This window comes from Symphalangus syndactylus, chromosome 6, assembly GCF_028878055.3.
Source record: "Symphalangus syndactylus isolate Jambi chromosome 6, NHGRI_mSymSyn1-v2.1_pri, whole genome shotgun sequence".
NCBI classification, from domain to species: Eukaryota; Metazoa; Chordata; class Mammalia; order Primates; family Hylobatidae; genus Symphalangus; species Symphalangus syndactylus.
In genome coordinates this window covers 140,676,263-140,699,130 of record NC_072428.2, presented here as the reverse complement: position 1 = coordinate 140,699,130, position 22,868 = coordinate 140,676,263, and the positions used below count along the sequence as shown (strand labels likewise).

The window sequence follows — 22,868 nt, the reverse complement described above, 5'->3', positions numbered from 1 at the left end:
ATGTCAGCGTGTTTTAAAAGGGGAGTAAAAGCACAAATCACAACAGCCAGATGATGGAAGCATCCCAGTGTCCCACAGTAAATGAATGGATAAACAACAGTGCAGTGGCTCGAGCCTGTAAACCCAGCACTTTGGGAGGCCGAGCTGGGTGGATCGCCTGAGCTCGAGTTCGAGACCAGACTGGGCAACATGGCGAAACCCCATCACTACAAAAAATACAAAAACTAGCCTGGTGTGGTGGTGTGCACCTGTAGTCCCAGCTACTTAGGAGGCTGAGGTGAGAGGATTGCTTTAGCCCAGGAGTCCGAGGCTGCAGTGAGCCTAGATCGTGCCACTGGACTCCAGCATGGGCTACAGAGTAAGATCCCATCTCTAAAACAACAACAACAACAACAACAGGGGTGTATACACACAATGGAATACATTTCGGCCATAAAAAGGAAGAAAATCCTGACTTGTGTTACAATGTGGATGAACCTTGAAGACATTGTGTGAAGTGAAATAAGCCAGCCACAAAGGCACTATATGAGGTACACGGAATAGTCAAATTTATGGACAGAAAGTAGAATGTGGTTGCCAGGGGACGGGAAAGGGGAAGGGGGAGTTGTTGTTAGATGGGTACAGAGTTCCAGTTTGGGATGATGGAAAGAGTTCTGGAGATTGGTTGCACAACAATGTGAATATACTGTACAATACCTAACATACGCTTCAAAATGATAAGATGGTAAATTTTACATTATGTTTATTTTATCACAATTAAAAATTTAAAACATGCCGGGTGTGGTGGCTCACGCCTGTAATCTCAGCACTTTGGGAGGCTGAGGTGGGTGGATCACCTAAGGTCAGGAATTCGAGACCAGCCTAGCCAACATGGTGAAACCCCGTCTCTACTAAAAATACAAAAATTAGCCCGGCATGGTGGCAGGTGCCTGTAATCCCAGCTACTTGGGAGGCTGAGGCAAGAGAATCTCATGAACCCAGGAGGCAGAAGTTGCAGTGAGCCGAGATCACGCCATCACACTCCAGCCTGGGGGACAAGAGCAAGACTTTGTCTCAAAAAAAAAAAAAAAAAATTAAAAGAATAAAACATAAATATTTTCAGATGAAGGGAGGATAGGAAGGTACCAGAAAGGGAAGGGGTGGAAAAACTCTGTCTCTGCCTTGGGCCTGCCCATCAGAGACAAACCCAGGCAGTGCAGAGCCCAGACCCCAAAATACCCCTAGTGTGGAGGGTGTGGCCTGGCCTGGGGAAAGGCTGGATATCTGCGGGGGCAGAGGCGGGAACCTGAGGGAGAAGGACCTGACCTTGACCTCAGCCTCAGACCATGGGTCCCTGCTGCCTGCCTGCCTCCTACTGGGGGCCTGCCAGGCCCACTTGACCCCAAATGCTTGGCAGGCTCCCTGCCCGCTGGCTGCTTAGGGAGGTGCTGCCACTTCCCCCACCGTTGCCTGAGCTCTCTAGGGCTCCTTCATTCTGCAGGTAGGCTGGGGTCCCCCTCTGTGCCGGGCACTGTGGTAGCTCAGCCGTGTGAGGCGGAGCCCTGGAAGAGCCCATGAGATGGCCAGAGCTGGGCTTGTCTGGCTGGAAGTTGGAAAGAGGCTTCTCCAAGCTGCCAAATTTAAGTATTGAGTACCTAAAAGGAGAAGATTGGCATTAGTGAGAACATGGCCCTGAGGCTTGATGGACCCAAAGCCTCCCAGGGTGTGTGCGTGTTGGGGGGTGGGGGTGCACATGGGTGTCCGGGACCTCGTCTAGGTAATGTCTGCAGCCACATAGGATGATCTGACTGAATCTGTGTGTGAGGACAACTGTTTGTGTGCCCGTGTGTGTGCGCGCCCACGTGCATGCGCGTGTGTGGTCCTAATGTAGGTGTTGTCTGCGGCCACACAGGATGCTGACTGCGTGTGTGACTCGTGGGCGTGCAGATGCAAGCACAGACCTACGACACATCTGTGTACAGGCTGAAGATCACAACGGGTCTGGCCAGGGCCCGCCGCGGGGCTCCGAGCTGGCGAGCACACCGACGGCTGGATGGGGCGACGCTTCCTGCTCCGGTCCCTAACTCATTATTAAGCTCCTCGCTCTTTGCAGACGCTCCCTGCGCCTCCCCCGCTCCGGGCTGCAGCGGCGCAGGCGCCGGGCCGAGCCGAGCGCCGAGCGGGGAGCGGGCGGCCACGCTCCGGGCCGGGGTCCCGGGGGAGCAGGTGAGCGACCCGCGCCGCGCGGCCCCCACGGCCCTTGGCGAAGGCGCCTCCCGGCCGCGCTGCGCCGGCGCCCCCGCCTTCCCTGCCTGGCAGTCTCTGCTCGCCTCTGTTGGCATCTTCCTCCTCCCCCCTGCCTGGCATCCCCCTCCTCCCCCTGCCTGGCATCCCTTCTCCTCCCTGCCTGGCATCCCTTCTCCCCCTGCCTGGCATCCCCCTCCTCCCCCTGCCTGGCATCCCTTCTCCCACTGCCAGGCATCCCCCCTCCTTCTCCTGCCTGGCACCTTCTCCTCACCTGGCACTTCCCCTCCTCCCTACCTGGCATCCCCTTCTCCCTTCCTGGCATCTTCCTCCCCTCCTCCTTTCCAGGTATCTCCCCCACTCCTGACTCTTTCCATCCCCCCGCCTGGCATCTCCCTCCACCGCCACCCCAACCTCGTACCTCTTCCTCCTACCCTTTCCTTGCACCTCTTCCCTGACTGGCAGACTCCCATTCAGCCCCTCTGTGACACCACCTCCTCCCCATCGCTGCCTGGCATCTTCCCCTCCTTCCCTCTCCAGTACCTTCCTATCCTCCCTCCACCTGCATCTCCCCTCCTTCCCTCGTCTGGCACCCTCCTGCCTGGCACCTTCCCCTCCTCCCCCTGTCTGGCACCACCTCCTCCCATTGCCTGTCACCTCCCCCCTGCCGAGCACTTTCTCAACCTGCTCCTGCCTGGCATGCTCTGCTTCCTACTCCCCCTGTCTGGCACCTTCCCTCCTTCCCCTGCCTGGCATCCTCTCCCTCCTTCCCCTACCTAGCACCTTCCCATCATTCCCCTGCCTGGCACCTTCCCTGTCTCCACTTGCCACCGTCTTCCCTGGATACCCCTCTCCTATTCAGGTTGTCCCTCTGTCCCCCACCTTCCTGCAGGGCACCTCCCCCCAACCTTGGACTGGTAACCCCTCCCCTACCGCATCTTCCTCTCCTCATCCTCCCCTCCCACTCTGTCTCCTGGACTCCACCAGCTCTGCCATCCCCAGCACTCCCTGTCTCCAGCCTCCTCTTTCCTCATCCCCTTTCCTCCCAACCCTGCTCAGGGTTGATCTATGGGCAGCAGCCCCTTTTGCCCACATGGCTTAAGCAGACCCTGAGCCACTCCCAAGCCCCACCTCTGTCACCCACACCCCGCTCCTACAGCACTGCTCTCTTCTTAGCTCCCATGCCCCACCGTCTGCTCAGGGACTTCAGTTCATAAGTTGGGTCCCGACCCAAGGAGCTGGAGGCCTTCCTGCTCTTTCAGCAGGGAAGGAAGCAGGGCAGGACAGGACAGAACAGGCACTAGCAGGGACCAGGAGGGAGGCGCCTAGGCCAGCTGGTAGTCATGGAGCAGGCTGACTACCTGCCTGCCACCTCTGGAGTCCCTCCATGCCCCTGGGCTCCAGGGCCATCCCAGTTACCATCCTGACCTGCCCTCTGGCCTTTGCCTCCAATGCCCAGCTCTCTCCCTCCAACCATTGCCACACCCCAAAAACTGGCCTCTCCAGTCAGGGCTTGGGCTCTGCCTGGGGTCCCTGCTCTGTCTTTCAAGTTCTTTGTCCCACAGGACCCTGGGGCCGGTCTCTGTCTGCTTCCCACACATACTGCTCCCACCCTCGCCCTGCCTTGTGCCACCCCAGCCCCACCTGGCCCGTGCTGGTTGCCTCCATTCTAGGCCCTTTTTCTTGCACAGTGTCCTGGCTTCCTCAGACCTCCACTCCAGGGGAGTTTGGCTTCTTTGCAGCCTCCCAAGGCCTCCTTGACTCTACCTTGGGGCTCAGAGTCTGACCTCTCCTTTCAGATCCTCAGAATGGCCCTTGGTGCTGCAGGCGCGGTGGGCTCCGGGCCCAGGCACCGAGGGGGCACTGGATGACTCTCCAGGTGCAGGACCCTGCCATCTATGACTCCAGGTCTTCAGCACCCACCCACCGTGGTACAGGTAGGTGCTTCCTCCCCTGCCAGCCCAGGAGCAGGAGCTCTGCGGCCCCATGAGAGTCAGCCAGCTCTCGGCTCCTGCTTCCACCACATGGCCCCCTCCTGGCATTTCTGCCCCCAGCTGGACTCCTTAGTGCCCGTGGCAGGGCCTCTCTGTCCCTCTCTCCACCCCTGCTGATACCTGTCATTAATGTCCTTCCCTCCATCCCACACTCCCTTTCCTGCGTGTCCTCTCACCTCCTGGTGTCCTTAGGTCCTGCCTCTCAAAACCGTTCTGAGCCAGGGACAAGCTAGCCTGAAACCAAGTTTTGGATTCATGTGAGCATGGTCTGGGCTCTGGCGTGCTCTACTTCCTCCCCAACTAGACACCCAGACAACACCCCATCTCCTCTCACTGCGTACATGCAGAAGCGTGCACATACGTGCACATGCTCACATGCACACACACCACATGCTCTCTGCGAGCTGGAAGGAACCTGCTGATTCCTTGGCACAACTTGTGCTCAGAAACCTCTAAAAACCCTGCAGGGCCCCAGGCAGGGTTCCGCTTGTGGCAGGAGGGAGGTGGCAGCCGTCTACTGCACAGCCCGCGGTGGGAGCCAACCCTGCCCTGCCCCAGGCAGACCTCTAGCTCTGATGCACTCTGGGCCATTGCTTGCTTGTAGGGCCCTCCTAAACCTCCTCCCCAAGGAGTGAGAGGAAGATGGTCTGCATTTGTCCACATCAGTCCCCACTTGTCCAGAAGGACACACTGAGGCTCTGGGCAGAAAAGCCACCTGCCCCAGAGCCCCACCTGGCATGGTAAGGGGTCGGAACTGAAGCCTGGTCTGAGCTCTGCCTGCCCAGCCCCACCCATCATCACGCTGGCTGGCCTCACGGGTGGGAGGCACCTGGCAACAGGGTGGATACTGTCAGGGCCTCAAGGCATGTGGAGCCCAGTCCCTGTCCTCAGGGCCTGCGGCCTTGGAGAGCAGCCTTGACAATCGGGCACAAAGGGCCACAGACCACACAGGCCTCAGAGCACTGAGGAGGGAGACATCAGGAAAGTCCTGGAAAGGTGCCATTGGAAACGGGTCAGAGGAGCCTGAGGCTCGGAGAGGCCTGGGGCTGTGGGCAGAATGAGAGCTAATGAGAGCGCTTTCTCTGCTTCTCCCTCCTCAGAAATGGGCAGAAGAACTCATCTTCCTGCCAGGCTGCCCTGAAGGCCAGGGACAGCCCCGTTCCCCTTCAAACTCCCCCAGTGCCCCTCCTCCTCCAGTGAGGTGCAGGCCCAGGGCAAAATGGGGCAGGGCACCGGCTGCTGGGGAAGCTGGCCTGGCCTAGAGGATCCAAGCCACACAGGGCAGCAGCAGGCACCAGTCACCTGGTACCCATCACCAAGGAAACACACCTGGTGCCGGCATGCCCAGCCCCACACCTGAAGCCCCAGGCCACCTGCAGGAAAGTCAAGGCCTCCAAGCAAAGGTCCCACCCTCATCCCCAACACCTCCCCAGCACCTGAGGTCAACTGGGGACTGGTTGCTCAGTTTGTGGTGATTGGTGTTTTAGCTGAAATTCATAAAGAAAAGGCGTGAACTAGTATATTAAACCAAGCACTCTACAGTTCTGGGGCGTCTGAGGGCAGAGGCCAGGTTGAATGAGGGGCAGGCTGATGGGAGGCAGCTAAGCTTCCTGTGGGGGTGCACCTGAAGTGGTCCCCCATGTAGATAGTCCTCCTAATATCTGACATGCACTCAGGCCCTAAGGGGCTCCTCAGCAGCAGTTGGAGGGAGCCTTGGGCTGTTCCAGACCTTTCCTGAAGGGTCACTGCAGGACGGGCACAGGGGAGGAGGGCAGGGGAGGCTACGAAGATTGGAGCTGGGGCCCTGGGGCAGTAGGTCCATCCTAGTGACACCTGGCCCCAGAGTGGCCCTGGCCATGAGTCAGAAGCCCCAGCTCCAAGAGTGACATGGTGATGGAAGTTTGGCATCTTATCTTGGAGTCGCATTCACATGCAATCGGCGGTGTGCGTTGCAGGCTCTTGGCAGCCAGGCAGGCACTTAGGCATTTGGATGCTGACAGGCCCTGGTGCTGGTACCTAGGCGTCCATCCTCACCCCAAAGCTGGCGGTGTGACTGCAAGTGAGTGCTCATGATTAGTGAGAATTCAGTGGTGGAGGTAATGAGCTAGAGGTGTCACCGGGAGGAGGCTGAGCCACCCATCGGGGATGAGTGGACTTCCCTCAGCTGTTGCTGGACTCCGAACCATCTGGAATTGCTGTACCAGAGGGGCCAAGCTGAGGCCACCGCCTGCTTCTCACGGGTACTTGGCTGAGGGACATCTTGTAGGGACCATTGCTGTGTCCCCCTGTGCTCCTCGCTAATGAGGGGTGTGGGAATCCTTGGTGACTCATAAAGGACCGTAGAGAAGGGCTGATCACTTCAGCCAGGCCCACCTTTTGGGATAGCGTGTTCTGTTTATCGACTTTCCGGGCGGTGACACCGATTCTTGGCACTCTACACTTACTTCCGGGGATTTGGGAACGTGCCTTATGAGCGTGTGCCCCACACAGGCCTCCTACTGGAATTTACAAACTTGGACCATCTCCCGTGTGAACCTTTGTCCCAGACCGAAGAGCGTTCTGGGAAAATGCCCTGGAGTGAGGGACACTGTGCCATAAGGGAGGGAGAGGAAGACACAGGGAGGTGTTCTTATGCTCCACCTCATCCTGAAGAGGGTTTCAGGTAGTTTGCAAAGATACATATAGTGAGGAAACTGAGACAGGGATAGAGTAGAGAAAACATGGTGTCACCTAGGATGTGGCTACTGCACCAAATGCAAACCATGAGGCCCAGAGACCCCGATGCCAGAGAAGCAAGCAATTACATGATTTACACTGTGCATAAGATAAAATTCAAATGACTTGCTCAAATCACTGTGATTTCTGGTCCCAAGCCCCTGGGAAATCTCTCCTGTATGAGGAAATGCAGGGGATGCCATGTGACAGAGTTACACAATGTTCTCAACAATGTCACAACCGCTTCCTAGGGCTAAGGCAAGGACCAACACAATACTCCCCAGACATAAACATATTGGTAATATTGCTTAACCCAAACTTAAAATTTGGAGCAACTAGAGGAATGCATTGCTACCTTCAGGAAATACCCTCTTTCTCTTTTGTAAGAGACAGAGTCTCACAGTGTTGCTCAGGCTGGAGTGCAGTGGTGTGATCATGGCTCACTGCAGCCTCGAACTCCTGGGCTCAGGCGATCCTGCTTTAGCCTCCTGAGTAACTGGGACTACAAGCGTAAGCCACAATGCCCCGTAGCTTTTGTTTGTTTTGTTTTTATTTTAGTAGCGACGAGGTCTCACTATATTTCCTAGGCCGGTCTCAAATTCCTGGGCTCAAGCAATCCTCCCACTTCAGCCTCCCAAAGTGTTGGGAGGCATGAGCCATCGAGCCTGGCCAGGAAATACTCTCTATATTGCTATTTACAACAATGTTTCTGATAAATATCAGGCAGCAGGAAAGTTTATTTAAAATTGGAAATTAAGTACAGAGTCACATTCTCCAGGTAGGGGTAATATCCTTATAGGAAATAAAGAGCTCCTTCAGCACACAGACCCCACAGGTGAGTTTGGGTACAAGGAGGGACCAGTCCTGGTCTTTCCCCACAGGTCCTGAACCCATGGAAAAACAGGCACAGGCATCAGTTAACTTAAGTGCAAGGAAAGTCAAGCTGAAGAGAGGCTTGAACCTGAGGCCCAAGTGTAGAAGGCAGGTCCTACTCCCTAACCTGGGTTTGCTTACCTGGGCACGGGAACAGAAGGAGATGATCCGTATCCTAAAACAGACTCGCCTAGAAGAGGAACACTGGCCACAGGGTAAGCAGCCTTGCCTTCAGCACCTTCACCCCACCCGCCTGGGAAAGGGATTGTGTGGCTGGTGCAGGCCCTCACCACCTCATCAGACAGAGCCTCCTCCCACAGGGAAGAAGGGTGGGGAGAGGGCCAGGGTCATTCCAGCATCTCCTCTCCTGGGAATAGACTACATGTTTCCTTGTGAACACGTGAAGACAAGGGAGTAGGGCTCCTCCGCAGTGGGGTGGACGGGCCACATTGCTAAACAGTGACATCGAGTCTCAGGTCCAGACCTGGAGTGACCAAGTCCACCCCCTTTCTTATCTCTCCATTGGAACAATTGCCACATCCTTTTATTTGATTTTATTTCCTAGGTAAGTGTCAATTCCATCTGCTTCTGATTTCCCATGTCACTGCCCTGATCCCCACATTGTGGTCTTCTGCCCGCATCTGAGTGCCGCATACTCAGCCTTGCCCCTGCATCAGACCCTAGCCCAGCACAGTAACCAGAATGGGCTTCCTAAACACAAATCTGATTTGTTCCGCCTTCCACTTCCTTGTAGCTTCATTCTTGTGCTCTCACTCAGGGCCCTCACACATGCTGTTCCCTGCACCTCTGACACCCTTCCCAGCTCCCTTCACCTGGCTAACTGCACTCATCCTTGAAGCCTCCACTTCAGTTCCACCTCTTCCAGGGAGCCTTTCTCCCACCCCTGCTTGGGCCTGAAGGCCCACCCACTCTCTGCTGTCTTGCAGCACCTACCAAAGAGGCTAATACTGAGTTGCAGGGCTCCTTAAAGGCATGGCTGCATCTGTCTTGTTCCACACAGCACAGAGAAGTATTTCTTGAATGAATGAGCAAATAAATGTGTGAGGCAGTGGACAGAGAGGAGGTGGCTCTACGGCTGATTCTAAAATGAGCCCCAGATCCCTCTTGGTGCTGTCAGCCTCACCCTCTCTACACCACCACGATGCAAGGGTGGGCCTTTCTTGCCTGCCAACCTTGTCCTGCTGTTGCCTGGGCTGCCCCTTGCCCCGCGCCTCCCTCCTGTAACTCCATGGTTGGAGGAGTGCTCCATGCTCATTCCCTCTTCAGTTATTCCTATGGTGAGGGAGAATGTCACTCCCTCTGACCTTGGTTTTGCCTTTTGGAGTTGCAGGGGGAAACCCCTTTCTCCCTCCAAGCCATCTGACCACCTTTCAACGTGTGGAGGCAGTTTTCCCACAGGCTCTGTCTCCGCTCTGAACATCCAGCTCTGGCTCTTTCAAATATTCACTGCCTTTGTGCCCCCTGGGGAGCGCTGAAGATCCCCCAAGGCCATGGCCCACGCTTGGAGCCACCTGTGCCTGTGCTAGAAGGTGAGCTCTCCCTTTCCAGCCAGGCAGATGGGGAAAGGGTACTCAGTTTTCTGAGTGACATTTCTCATCTGTAGAATGGGACATCATGCCCTTCTATAAAGAAGCAGTGGTGATGCTGGACCTTCTGCACAATGCCTGCATTCACCGAGCGTCCCTTGCCACTGCAAGTGTTCACATGGGATGCTGAGCGCTGTCCCTGCTCCAGGTGTCATCTGTGGACCCCAGAGCACCATCTAATGCCACCAATGCCTCCTTTGGTTGCAGGTCCCAGCCTGCCATTCATGCTACCCACATATGCCACTGGCCACCACCCAGACACCCAGAAGTCCATTCTTCCTGTTCCATATCTGTCAGCCCCAAATGGAGCTATCTTAGCTTTAGCCCATCTTTCCAGCCCACAGCTCCCATCCAGCCTGATGCAGTCTGCAGGTGCGAGAGGCCTGTCTTCTTTGCCTTTCATAAAGTTTTTAGTTGGAAAAAAGAAAAAGTGAGCCAGCAGCGCCCAGGAGAGTGCCCTGTGGTCCCTGGAGATGGCTCAGGGTGGGCCGGCAGCTGAATCCACAGCAGGGGACTCGAGGGTGGGTAGGCTTGAAGGAGGTGCTAGTGGGTGAGAAGGTGCCCCCCGTGGGGGCCTAAGTAGATGCAAGAGAAGCTGAGCTCCAGCTTCAGGTCTACAGCACCCACTCTACTCTCCCCAGCAGGAAGCAGCACTGTGCTTTTACCTTTCCCTGCCTCAGTTTCCCTTCTAACTCCCCCTTCACCATCACCTCACTTGCATCTTACCCAGGCCTCTTCCTACAGAAGAAAAGTCTGTCTTTGAGACACTTTTAATCCATTCAGTGGGCAGGGATGTCTCCCCCCCGCCACCCGCCATCACAGACCCCACCTCAGATTCAAGAGCAGCTGCCACAAACACAGTGACCTGCAGGAAGTGAAAGAGCGAAGTGGCTAGGGGCAGGGTAATAGCAGCCAGTAAAGACTGAGGGCTCATTGCGGGCTTTGAGAACTATTTCAAGAATTTTAGGCCAGTCGCAGTGGTTCATGCCTATAATCTCAGCACTTTGGGAGGCCAAGGCAGGAGGATCACCTGAAGCCAGGAGTTCAAGACCAGCCTGGGCAACAAAGCGAGACCTCATCTCTACATTAAAAAAAAAGAGAGAGAGAGAATTTTATGTGGTTTAATTTATCCTAACCACAACACTATAAGGTAAGTGCTGTTATAATCATCGTCTCTCCAGATAAGGAAACTGAGGCACGGGGCATGAAGGAACTTTCCCAGTGGTCAGGGCAAGAGTCCCAACTGGGGTCTCTCCACCACATTTAGCCCTCAGAAATTTGCTCTGCCCAAACCTCAGGGGCCCTCACAGGGACAAGACAGCCACCCCTTTATTCAAGGTCTCAACCCAGCCCCTCCTCTTTTGCCCCCAGCACTGAGGCTCAAGCTCAAAGGCCATTTATCATCTCACACACAGCCTGTTCCACTCATTGACTTTCACTGCTGTGCCCCTAGGGTCATTTGAGTTTGTAGCCCCTAAAACAGGGCATGGGGAGGAGGTGTGACAAATCGGAGGGCTCTCGCCCCTCTGAAAAGGGACAGCCCCTCCTCAGCTCCACCCGATTGTCTCTAAGGGGACTGGTGGTCTGGTCTTGCCAAATTTCTCATTTTTTAAGAGATTCTGGAAATCTGGCTCTGATGTGAAATCTCTCAGTCTTTAAGGTTGGTGCCTAATAAAAGTGTTTAGGACACAGTGAGGGCTGAGCAAAACCTGTCTGCCCTGCCCAGTTCGTAACACTCACCTTGAGCTTTCCTTGCCTGCCACTTGTCCCCTGCCCTCCCTTCTATTCCCCAGCCCAGAAAACAAACCAGCATTTCTCACTGAGAACTCAGGGCCCCCAGTTTGGGAAACACTGCATTAAGAATTGCTGTCACTTATTTATTTGTTTGTTTATTTATTTATTTATTTATTTATTTATTTATTTATGAGACAGGATCTCAGCTCCGTCGCCTAGGCTAGAGTACAGTGGTGCGATCATGGCTCACTGCAGCCTCAACCTCCTGGGCTCAGGCAGTTCTCCCACCTCAGTGCCCCAAGTAGCTGGAACTACAGCTGTGCACCACCACACCCAGCTAATATATTTAAATTTTAGTAGAGAGGAGTCTTGCTATGTTGTCCAGGCTGGTCTCAAACTCTTGAGCTCAAGCAATCCACCCACCTCAGCCTCCCAGAGTGCTGGAATTACAGGCTTGAGCCACTGCACCTGGCCTGCTGTCACTTTAGTTGGCTTCTTGTCAACAATGAAATTATAAACAAAACGCAGAGTCTTTTCAAAAACTTGAGGCCCCTCCCCCTAGAACAGATCTGAATCCCAGTTTGAGAAGCAGTGCTCATAAATCCTCATGATGGCTGCTAATGGGAAGGGCAGGGGCTGTTGTAGAATCCCTCTCAACTTGTCTGTGTCTTAAACCCAGAGTACCAACCCCTGAGGACTTCGGAGTACGTTTGATAACGAATGGGGGAGCAGTCAGATAGTGACTCAAAAAGAACATGGACCTTATGATCAGAAAACAGGAGTTTGAACCTCACTTTCGACACTAACTTGCTCTCCAGCTGTGAGTCAGTCCTTAAAGAACTCTCTACGCCTTGTGTTCCTGTCTTAAAATGGATATAGTAATAGTCATCCCTTCAGCTTCCTGGAGTGTGGAGAGAACCAAATTGGATAATGCATGTTGAACTGTTTTGTAGGCTAAGCTCCATAAAGCTCTATGTGTTAATTTGGAGGTGTTTGACAAAGTGTTTCCCTGTATCTTTAGGGTATGATACATAAACGTGGGCTGGATGCAGTGGTGTGCCGGTAAATGTTTAACAACTGGCTCTTGGCAGGACAGGGAGTGGGAGCAGAGCTCTGGTTTGTATCGTTCGCCAATTCCTGTGGTATAAATACCACTAGCTGGGTGCAGTGGCTGGGCCTGTAATTCCAGCGCTTTGGGAGGCCACTGTGGGAGGCTCGCTTAACGCCAAAAGTTCAAGACCAGCCTGGGCAACAAAGCAACACCCCATTTCTACAAAAATTTTAACAGTTAGCCAGACATGGTGGCATGCACCTATAGCCTTAGCTGCTCAGGAGGCTGAGGCAGGAAGATGGCTTAAGCCCAGGAGGTCCATGCTGTAATAAGCCATGATCACACCACTATACTCTAGCCTAGGTGATAGCCAGACCCTATCTCAAAAAAAAAAAAAAAAAACTCCCATATTGGCTGATGTTAAGCTACTGACATGACACACTAGCACATTGCTGGCTGGATGTTACTACAATTGGGCAAATTTGCTAAGAATTGAAGAAAGACTAAGCCCCAAAGGATGTACATTAGTCTGGAGAGAGAGAGCCTTGTCTTGCTTCCTGTCCCTTTCTCAATACGTTCAGCAAAGATTTAGATGCAGATTGATGGTCACACTCACTAGATTTGTGAATGACACACAGCCAGAAAAGATGGTGAATATTTTGGATAACAGAATTAATATTCAAAAGTTGTCAACATTCACCTTCTACGAATTATGAGCTAATTCTTAGAAGATGAATATTAACAGGAGTAAATGTTACATGTCCATTCTTGAGACAAAAAGACAACTTTACAAGTAGGGGATAGGGAGACATGTTTTTCGTAGAGTAGGAAAAGGAAATGGCTGGGTGCAGTGGCTCACGCCTGTAATCCCAGCACTTGGGAAGCTGAGGTGTGTGGATCATTTGAGGTCAGGAATTTGAGACCAGCCTGGCCAACATGGTGAAACACTGTCTCTCCTAAAAATACAAAAATTAGCCGGGCATGGTGGTGCGTGCCTGTAATCCCAGCAACTCAGGAGGCTGAGGCATGAGAATCGCTTGAACCCAGGAGGTGGAGATTGCCGTGAGCTGAGATCATGCCACTGCACTCCAGCTGGGGCAATAGAGTGAGACTCCATCTCAAAGAACGAAAGAAAAGAAAAGAAAAAAGTTGAGGTTAAATTGACAATAAGGTCAATTCAAGTCCACAGTGCAATGGGTGATTACCAAAGAGTGATAAATTAATGGCCATGATGACTTTACTCAGTACTCTGTGACTTAAAGATAATTTTCACATATGGAAAATCATTACTATTTTGCTATTCACAATAACCCAGTGAGAGAGGTAAGATGATAAATACCCACTGATGAGGAGACTGAGATCAGAGAGGTTAATGGTGACTTGGCACTTTTATCCTCCTATCAATGGATGATGGAATAAAGGCTCAAACTCAGGCCTTCTGGCCCAGGTTCTGCCCTGTGCTTTGCACCCTGCTTGGAGGCCTTGCTTTCATTGGGCAAACCAGAGGATGTTCCAAGGGGAGGCCCAGGTGGTAGGTGGACTAGCAGGCAGGTCTCATCATGATCACCCTGGGAGTCCTGAAGAGCAGAGCTGTGGGGGTGTTGAGTCACTAGGGCCGCCCCAACAAAGGACCACAGACCTGGCAGCTTAAACAACAGAGATTCCTGGTCCCAATGTCGGAGGCTGGAAGTCTGAAATCAAGGCATCAGTGGGGTTGGTTCCTTCTGAAGGCTGTGAGGCAGGGATCTGTCTCAGGCCTTTCTCCTTGGCTAGAAGTTGAGCATCCTCTCCCTCTGTCTCTTTACATCATCTTCTCTCTGTGCAAGTCTCTGTGCCCAAATTTCCCTTTCTTGTAAGGACACCAGTCCTATTGGATGAGGGCCCACCCTAATGACCTCATTTTAACTTGATTACCTCTTTAAGGACCCTATCTCCAAATAAGGTCACATTTTGATATATTAGGGGTTAGGACTCCAACATATGAATTTGGGGGGACACAGTTCAGCTTACAGCAGGGGGACTCTGACAGGTGCCTTCAGAATTTGGAGATGTGTCTTACAGAGGAGCGAGATGGTCAGAGCCTCAGGGAGCTGACAGGGGTTCAAAACCCTGGGCTATCCTCATCACAGGAAGAGCCAAGGCCCTGAGGGACAGGTCGACTCCCTGCCACTGTCCAGTCCTTGGGCCCCTGGGCTGCTGGAACACTAGTTCCTCACCTGGCTCCATGAAGAGCCACAGGGCAGCCTCCAGCCTCCCCTTCTGGCAGTTACCCTGGGCAGTTAGTATGCCACCTTCCCAGCTAGTCCCGGGCATGGCCCCACGGTCTGCTCCCCCTCCGTCGCCACCACCACTGCTTCTGCCCCATGCTGGCTGCCGACGCTGCCTCCAGCAGAAGCTTGGGCCCAGCTCCGCCAGGCTCCCCAGAACTCCATGGATCCCACCATTTACCTCCTCACCTCCACATCAGGGAGAAGGAGGTGGCCTGCTGAGGAGTTAGGTCTTTAGGGGGTGATTGCCTCCATCCCAGAGGAACTCCCACAGTTCCTACCCCAGGCGCTGACCTGGCCTGGCCTGGTGGCTTCTTGTGTGAGACCATCTTCACAGCACTCACCTTGGGCTTCGGGATGGCCTACAATCATGTTTTCCTCTTCCCACACCCTGTGCCAAAAGCCACTGCCATCCTGGGGCACTTTCCAAGGCAGGAGCTGACATTAGCTCCTCTCCATTTTGGGGCAAAATCCTGACTTTGGCCGGGTGCAGTGGCTCACACCTGTAATCCCAGCACTTTGGGAGGCTGAGGCAGGCAGATCACTTGATGTCAGGAGTTCGAGACCAGCCTGGCCAACATGACAAAACCTCGTCTCTACTAAAAATATAAAAATTAGCCAGGTGTGGTGGCAAGCACCTGTAATCCCAGCTACTCGGGAGGCTGAGGCAGGAGAATCGCTTGAACCTGGGAGGCAGAGGTTGCAGTGAGCCAAGATCACACCACTGCACTCCAGCCTGGGCGACAGAGTGAGACTATGTCTCAAAAAAAAAAAAAATCATGTCTTCAGGAACGTGGCCTTCAGACCCAGTGGCTGATGATTGCAGGTCAAGAGAATGGCAGGTGCAGAGGTCCTGAGGTGGACAGGGACCCAGTGAGTTTGAGGACCAGATAGGGACTGGTGGAGCTGAAGGCACCCACAAGGTGGAGTCAGCCCTGTGAGCCCAGGAATTTGGATTCCGTCAGTGCCGTGAAACCACTGTCAGATCTTAAGCAAGGATGTACTATGGTCCTCATTGCATTTTTTAAAAGATCACTCTGGCCACGCTGTAGAGAGAGACAGAATGGAGAGATGGGACGATCAGTGCAGAAGAAAGATCGTGCTGGCCTGGACCAGGGTGGTGACAGAAAAAATGCAGAGACCAGTGGGCTTGAGAGATCAGATAATAGCGCAACCAATAAAATTTGCCTATGGATTAAGTAGGAGGGCCAAGGGAGAAGAAGATGTTCATAATAACAACCATGGAACAGCATGGAAAATGGCCAGACCCTGGAGCTGGGCTGAGGGAATTGGATGGCTTGAGAGATATGGCGATGTAGATGGGAAGGATTGAGGTTTGGAGGGATAAGAGGGACATTCTCCAAGGTGGAACCTGGGGAGGGCAAAGACAAGGCTTTGAGGCTGGTGAGGAGGCCCCCTTGGTGAAAGTGGTAGGGCCTTGGTGGACACATGGACATCCTGCCTCTCTCTCCCCTCCCTCCCCAGCTGCCTTCCAGGTTTTAAGTTGTGGTTACAGCTTCGGCCTTGATTTAAATCCCTCAGAACACCCCTTGGCATTTCTTTAATTAAAAAAAAAAAAAAATTTAGCAGGAGTGTCTAGCACATTCTACTTCTTCCCATCAAGTCTGCCCACAGCCTCTGGGCTAGGATCTAGGCTAGACACAGGCCACCTGGATGAAAATCTCAGCTCCACCCCTACTAGCTCTGCAATCTTGCACCAGTCATTTTGCTTCCTTAGGCCTCAGTTTCCCCACTTGTAAGGTGGGTTAAGGATTGTGTACTCGCAAGGTAGGGTGACTATTAACATTAATTGAGCTCAGAACAAACAGTGGCTGCTCCCAGTAAGAGTTGTGTGTGCTGGCTTCCCTGTTACTAGTTTTAGCCTGCTGGGCTCTGCAGGGCACCTGTTATGCCCTTTCCACTATTCATGACTCTAGCCAAGATAAAGCACGAGTCTTGGGTGCCTCTCCCCTGACCTTCACAGAGGTGCCCAAGGAAGCACAGCCCCTGAGACCCACAGCACCCCATGCCAGCCTTGGGCATCCCGCCCAGCTGGGGCTTTCCCTGGCTGTGCTCAGGGTCTTGCTTAGGTGTCGCTACTCTGAGACACCTGTTGGGGTAGCCCTGCCCCACCCTGTTAGGGGCCCCTCCTCCCCGCTCCCACGGGGCCCTAAGGACACACCTGGCGCAAAGCCCTCTATCCATCATGTCTTTCTCGATGACCACCAGGTCTCAAGGGCAGAGGCCATGTCATGCGTGTAAATGGGCAGCACTTCCCAGGAGCCGCCCCAAAGGAGGTGCTCACTAAATGCGTAGAGGACAGAAGGCAGAGGAGCGCACGGGGTGGGAGGAGGCCCTGCTTTTCCTCGGATGCTGTTACCAGCAGTTCCCAAACCTCAGCTTTTCTAGGCCAATAACTGGCCTTACAAAATCTTTTTAAATTTAAGTCCCAAAGCTGGGCATGGTGGCTCACGCCTGCAATCCCAACACTCCGAGTGGCCAAGGTGAGAGGATTCCTTGAGCCCAGGAGATGGAGATCAGCCTGAGCAACATAGCAAGACCTTGTCTCTAGAAAAAATTTAAAAATTAGCCGGGCATGGTGGCACGTGCCTGTAGTCCCAGCTACTCAGGAGGCTGAGGTGGGAAGATAGCTTGAGCCCAGGAGGTCCAGGCTAAAGTGAGCTGTGATCACACCACTGCACTACAGTCTAGACGACAGAGCAAAACGCTGTCTCAAAAAAAAAAAAAAAAAAAAAAGAGGTTTAAGTGCAGTGGATGTGCTATGTGTGGTGGCTTCTGAATGTCTCCCTCCTGTCCTGCAGCCCAAGCTGCAGCCCCCACAGCTCAGTTGCAGGGCCACAGGCTTCCCATGGCATGACCCCTGCATGCTAACACCACTTGTGGCTGCTCTCTGCCCAAGGAAGCGTCCAGGGGTTTGAGTAGACCCCACACTTCTCGCAGGGCTCCCAGAGCCGCCATAATTAGCCACTGTGAATGGTCACCTGGCTGGCTTCTAAGAGCAGCAGCTCAGCCTTCGCTTGTACCCACCATGGCGTTTGTGATGAGCCTGCCGCCGAAGGGCTCTGAGAGCTCCCTGGTTCCACTGCGCCCCACCCTAGCTGGGGGTTGGTTGGCAGCAGGATCATCCAAGTCCGGGAGGTAAGGCAGATGAGCAGCAGCCGAGGCCACAGGGAATCCAGGATGTGGGACAGGCAGGCAGGACCATTGGGAAGCTGATGTTAACAGCTGCTGCTCGTTAAGTGTTGACCCTGTGCCAGGCACTGTGCTGAATTCTGCACATGCTCAACCACATTTTAATCCTCATATCCACCCGTGCATCACATGAGGGACCCCCAGTTTTGCAGATGGGGAAATTGAGGCTCAGACAGGTCAGGTAACACGATCAGGGTTATGGTCACTCAGTGGCTGGGTGGGGTTTGAACCCAGAACCAATTGACTCAAGGGCTGTGGTTCTCAACCCTGGGGCAATTTCACCCTCCAGGGACAAGGGTCAATGTCTGGAGATACTTTGTTTGCCACACTGGGTAGAGGATAGAGGCCAAGGATGCTCCTGACATCATACAGTGCACAAGGCAGCTCCCACAATAAAGAATCATCCAGCCTGAGATGTCAGCAGTGCCAACTGGAGAAACTCTGTTCTAGAATCCAGGCTAGGAGCCATCACAGCGTGGACTGCAGAGACCCTGCCCAGAGCAGTGGGTCCAGGCAGGGGTGGAGAGCACAGCCAGCCTTAGTTACAAGGATTTGCCGAGAGCACGCCCCAACATCTGTCGCCTCCCCACCGCCCGCCCCTTGGTGAGTCTTCGTGAGGCTTCTTGCTGCCACTGTAGCCATTTGAGTCCCAGAGTAAAGTCTGCTGAGTTACTAGTGTGCTGTGTGGGGACGGCAAGATGCTGAGCTTACTGTGAAGTCCTTGGTCATGGACAAGCCTCACAAGCCCCATCTCTTCTCAATCCCACTTATGTTTGCCTGGTTCTCCAAGAAATTGGTGGTCCACTCGGCATAGACAGAGCCTGTTGCTGTTCTCACCACTTCTCCTACCCCTCTTAAGGGCCAGTTGGATCCTCCAAGTTCTCCAAACCTAGTACCAAGTGGCACCAGGAAGGCAAGGCGAGGTGGTAGGGGGCTGTCCCAGGGCACCGCTTGGCTATGTCGGGGTAACGACAGGTTCCCAAAGGATAGCCAACTGAGGTCCAGGTAGGGGGCGGGGTGGCGTGTCGCCATGGGATTCGAGTGTGCATGTCGCACAGGAGTTACACTTGCTTGTGAGGACCAGAGAAGCCACAGGAACAAGGGGCTTGTTCCAAGTTTAACTAGCATTCATTTTTTATTTTTTCTTGTTTTTGGCTAAAAAGGAATATTTCCACAGTAACAAAGGGAACCTTCTCAAATGCATTGAAACTTATTTCAGACACCTTGGTGGTAGCACATTTTCTAGAATTTGTATTCCCAATGTTTCGAACAATCAGCTTGAGATTTTGAGGGATGTGTTTAAAAGGATAATTAAGGGTAATTCAGCTTAGCTCTACAGGCTTCCAGGGATCTTGATTTCCTTCTTTAAAAGGCAGGTGTTTGGGGAAGGTGGGGTGCGTTTGTTGGTTAAAGCAGTCAAGCTTTAGCATGGGGACACTGGGGAGGCAGCTTGGGGTAAAGGAGAAAACCCAGGGACCTTGAGGACAGGAAACCTGATTTGCAATCCTGGCCCCACCCTGTGATAGCACAGCGAATTTTGGCCAGTCACACAACTTGTTAGAGCCTCGTTTTCATTATCTTTATAATGGGGACCCTGCCAGGAACCTGATAGGGTTATCTGTTGGGATCAGACAGGTTACTGTGTGTAGAAGTGCTTGGTCAATGGTAAAGTCCTATACAAATCTAAGCCGATGTTATTACTGCTATGATAACAAGTCTCGGCCAGGCGTGGTGACTCACGCCTGTAATCCCAGCACTTTGGGAGGCCAAGGTGGGTGGATCACGTGAAGTCAGGAGTTCAAAACTAGCCTGGCCAACATGGTGAAGCCCCGTCTCCACTAAAAACACAAAAATTAGCTGGGAATGGTGGTATGTGCCTGTAATCCCAGCTACTCAGGAGGCTGAGGCAGGAGGATCGCTTGAACCCAGGAGGCAGAGGTTGCAGTGAGCCAAGATGACGCCATTGCACTCCAGCCTGGGTGACAAGAGTGAAACTCCGTCTCAAAAAAAAAAAAAAAAAAGTCTCAGGTTGTAACCTAAGCTGGCATTTGGAAATCCATGCTGAAGATCCTGAACGGGCTCGGAGTGGGCCCTCTTCACCTCCACCCATCACATGTTGGAGGCTCTGCCATGTGCCAGGTACTTGGGATTTAGCAGTGAAGAAAACAGATAAAAAGCCCTGCCTCCTTTAGAAACACACACACACACACACACACACACACAGCCCCTAACTTTTTGGAGCTTACATTCTTTTTTTTTTTTTTTTTTTGAGACAGAGTCTGTCTCTGTCATCTAGGCTGGAGTGCAGTGGTGTGATCTCAGCTCACTGCAACCTCTGCCTCCCAGGTTCAAGCAATTCTTCTGCCTCAACCTCCCGAATAGCTGGGACTACAGGTGCCCACCACCATGCCCAGCTAATTTTTGTATTTTTAGTAGAGACGGGGTTTCACCATGTTGGCCGGGTTGGTCTCGAACTCCTGACCTCAGGTGATCTACCCACCTTGGCTTCCCAAAGTGTTGGGATTACAAGTGTGAGCCACCGCACCCGGCCTGGAGCTTACGTTCTAATGGAGAAAAAGAAAAGTCAGGCATCAATGTAAGGGAGTAGATGATACAGAAAGGTGGAAGGTGTAGGCTCCTGTAGGGAAAGTGGAGGGGAATAAAAGAAATGGGCGTGTGGAGGGAGAGGGCTTGCAGTTTTTAATCAGGGAGACAGACTGTGCCTCATTGAGAAGGAGACGTGTGAACAAAGGCTTTTGGGAGGTGAGGAGTCTGCCATGTAGACTGCCAGAGGAAGAGCATCCTGGGCTGGCATGGACCTGGAGTTTCCAGAACACCGCAGGGAGCCCAGAGGCCAGGGCAGAGAGAAGGTGGGGGGGGAGATAGCAAGAGGTGAGGGCAGAGGGGACAGGGAGTAAGGATGAGACCAGATCCTGCAGGACCCTCAGGACCCTGGCCCTTGCTTGGAATAAGACAGAAGGCCTGGAGGGTTTAGAGCAGAGCAATGCCATAATCTGACTCCCTTTTTCTTTTTCTTTTTTTTTTAGGCGGAGTCTCACTCTGTTGCCCAGGCTGGAGTGCAGTGGCGAAATCTTGGCTCACTGCAACCTCTCCCTCCTGGGTTCAAGCGATTCTCCTGCCTCAGCCTCCCAAGTAGCTGGGATTACAGTTACATGCCACCACACCTGGCTAATTTTTGTATTTTTAGTAGAGACGGGGTTTCACCATGTTGGCCAGGCTGGTTTTGAACTCCTGACCTCAAGTGATCCACCTGCCTCCGGCCTCCCAAAGTGCTGGGATTCCAGGCGTGAGCCACCGCGCCCGGCCCTGACTCCCTTTTTAAAGAACCTGTTGCCATGTTGAGAACAGACTGTCGGGGTGAGGCTGGAAGCAGGCTACCCAGTAGCTGTGGTTTGGAGCTCAGGTGGCATCCGGGGAGAGGTGAGAAGCAATGGGCTGCTGGTCCACAGCCAATAGGATGTGCCTTCATAGTGGATGTAAGGTGTGAGGGACAGGCAGGGGTCCAGGGTGTTCCAAGGTGTGGGCCTGGGCAGCTGGAAGGAGGGAGAAGACTGGGTGGAGGATGGGGTTTGAGGCAAAAGAGCAGGAGCTCATTTTGGACAGACCATGTTTGAGCTGTTCACTGAAGACCCAGGTGGAAATGCCAAATAGGTGATTGGATAGATGCGTCCAAGGATTGGGAGAGAGGACCAGGCTGGAGGAAACTGGGAGCTGCCGACATACAGGTGGTGCTGGACATGATGTGACCGCAAAAAGGATGAGATCTCTGAGGAAGTGAGCGTGGAGAGGTGAGGAGGACCCAGGCCTGAGTCCTGGCGCTCCTGCATGGAGAGGGAAGGAGAACTGGATGGTCCCCGGGGACTCAGAAAGAGCAACCCAGGAGGCAAGAGGTCAGCCAAGAGGGAGAAGTGTCCTCCCTCCACAGGAGGAAATGTTTGAAAGAGGACAGAGTGTTGTGACTTTGCCAGGTGTGGTGGCTCACACCTGTAATCCCAGCACTTTAGGAGGCCAAGGCAGGCGGATCACAAGGTCAGGAGTTTGAGACCAGCCTGTCCAATATGGTGAAACCCCGTCTCTACTAAAAATACAAAAATTAGCCGGGTGTGGTGGCAGACGCCTGTAGTCCCAGCTACGCGGGAGGCTGAGGCAGGAGAATCGCTTGAACCCAGGAGGCAGAGGTTGCAGTAGGTTAAGAACTGACAGCGGCATTTGCCAATGTGGAGGCTACCGGTGGCCCTGCCAGGGGCATTTCAGTGGAGCAGCGGGAGCAGCATCGACAGGATTGGGATTCAGGGAGAATGGAAGAGCACAAATGAGACAACTCTTTTCAGAAGTTTTGTTGCTACTGGGCAGCAACCTGTAGGATAAGTAGGGTTAAGAGAGATTGTTTCAGGAGGCCGGGTGCAGGGGCTCACGCCTATAATGCCAGCACTTTGGGAGGCTGAGGCGGGAGGATCACTTGAGCCCAAGAGTTTGAGACCAGCCCAGGCAACATAGTGAGACTTCGCCTCTATTTTTTAAAATGTAATACAAAATGAAAGAAGAGCACTTATTTCCAATGAGGATGTAACAGTACTTGTGCATGCTGCTGGGGGAACTCCAGGGGAGAGGGGAATGTTGATGAAATGATGGTGTGGGAGAGAATTGCTGGAGCAGTGTCCTTGGTGTGGAGGAAGGACGCTGCTGGCACACGGAGGCATGGCTGGCTGTAGTCGGGAGCACAGATAGCTCATCTAGAGGAACGGGATCAGCTGCTGGCAGGCAGAGGGTGTGGTGGGAGGCTCTGGAAGTTCTTCGGAAGCTTCTTTTTTCTCAGTGAAGGGGAAAACAGGGGCACGAGCTGGGAGTGAGGAGGATGGAGGAGAGGTTGGAAGTCAGAGGAGGGAGAAGCTGCAAAAAACTCCTGTCGGGGTGTGGGAGCGGGCATAGATGTGACTGTGCTGTGGGAAGAGTGGCCAGCCAGGCAGCACAGTGCCAGCTGAGCTCGTGCCAAATCCACAGTGAGACCGGGTGGGGTGGCTGTGTGTCTTTCTCTGGCCACATTCAGGTGCGTGGTTGCAGGGGAGGAGTTGGTGAAGCTGGATTTACGGCTTAAGAGAGTCAAGAGTATATGCAAGGGGTCGGGTGCAGTGGCTCATGCCTGTAATCCCAGCATTTCGGGAGGCCAAGG

The 22,868-nt window shown here is 53.4% G+C and overlaps 1 protein-coding gene across 2 annotated transcripts in view; it reads left to right on the top strand.

Moving 5' to 3' along the window:
* Positions 1–1,963: 1,963 nt before the first annotated feature.
* SMARCD3 (SWI/SNF related, matrix associated, actin dependent regulator of chromatin, subfamily d, member 3) overlaps positions 1,964–22,868 on the top strand; it is a 38,434-nt gene continuing 17,529 nt past the window's right edge. Inside the window, exons 1-2 of one of the 2 annotated variants that reach the window (XM_055284615.2) lie at positions 1,964–2,205; positions 4,023–4,160. In XM_055284615.2, coding sequence (XP_055140590.1) covers positions 4,122–4,160 — 39 coding nt within the window. In that variant the 5' untranslated portion in view covers positions 1,964–2,205; positions 4,023–4,121. Of the gene's footprint in view, positions 2,206–4,022; positions 4,161–22,868 lie in introns of those variants that run through there. The other variant, XM_055284616.2, reaches the window with a different exon arrangement.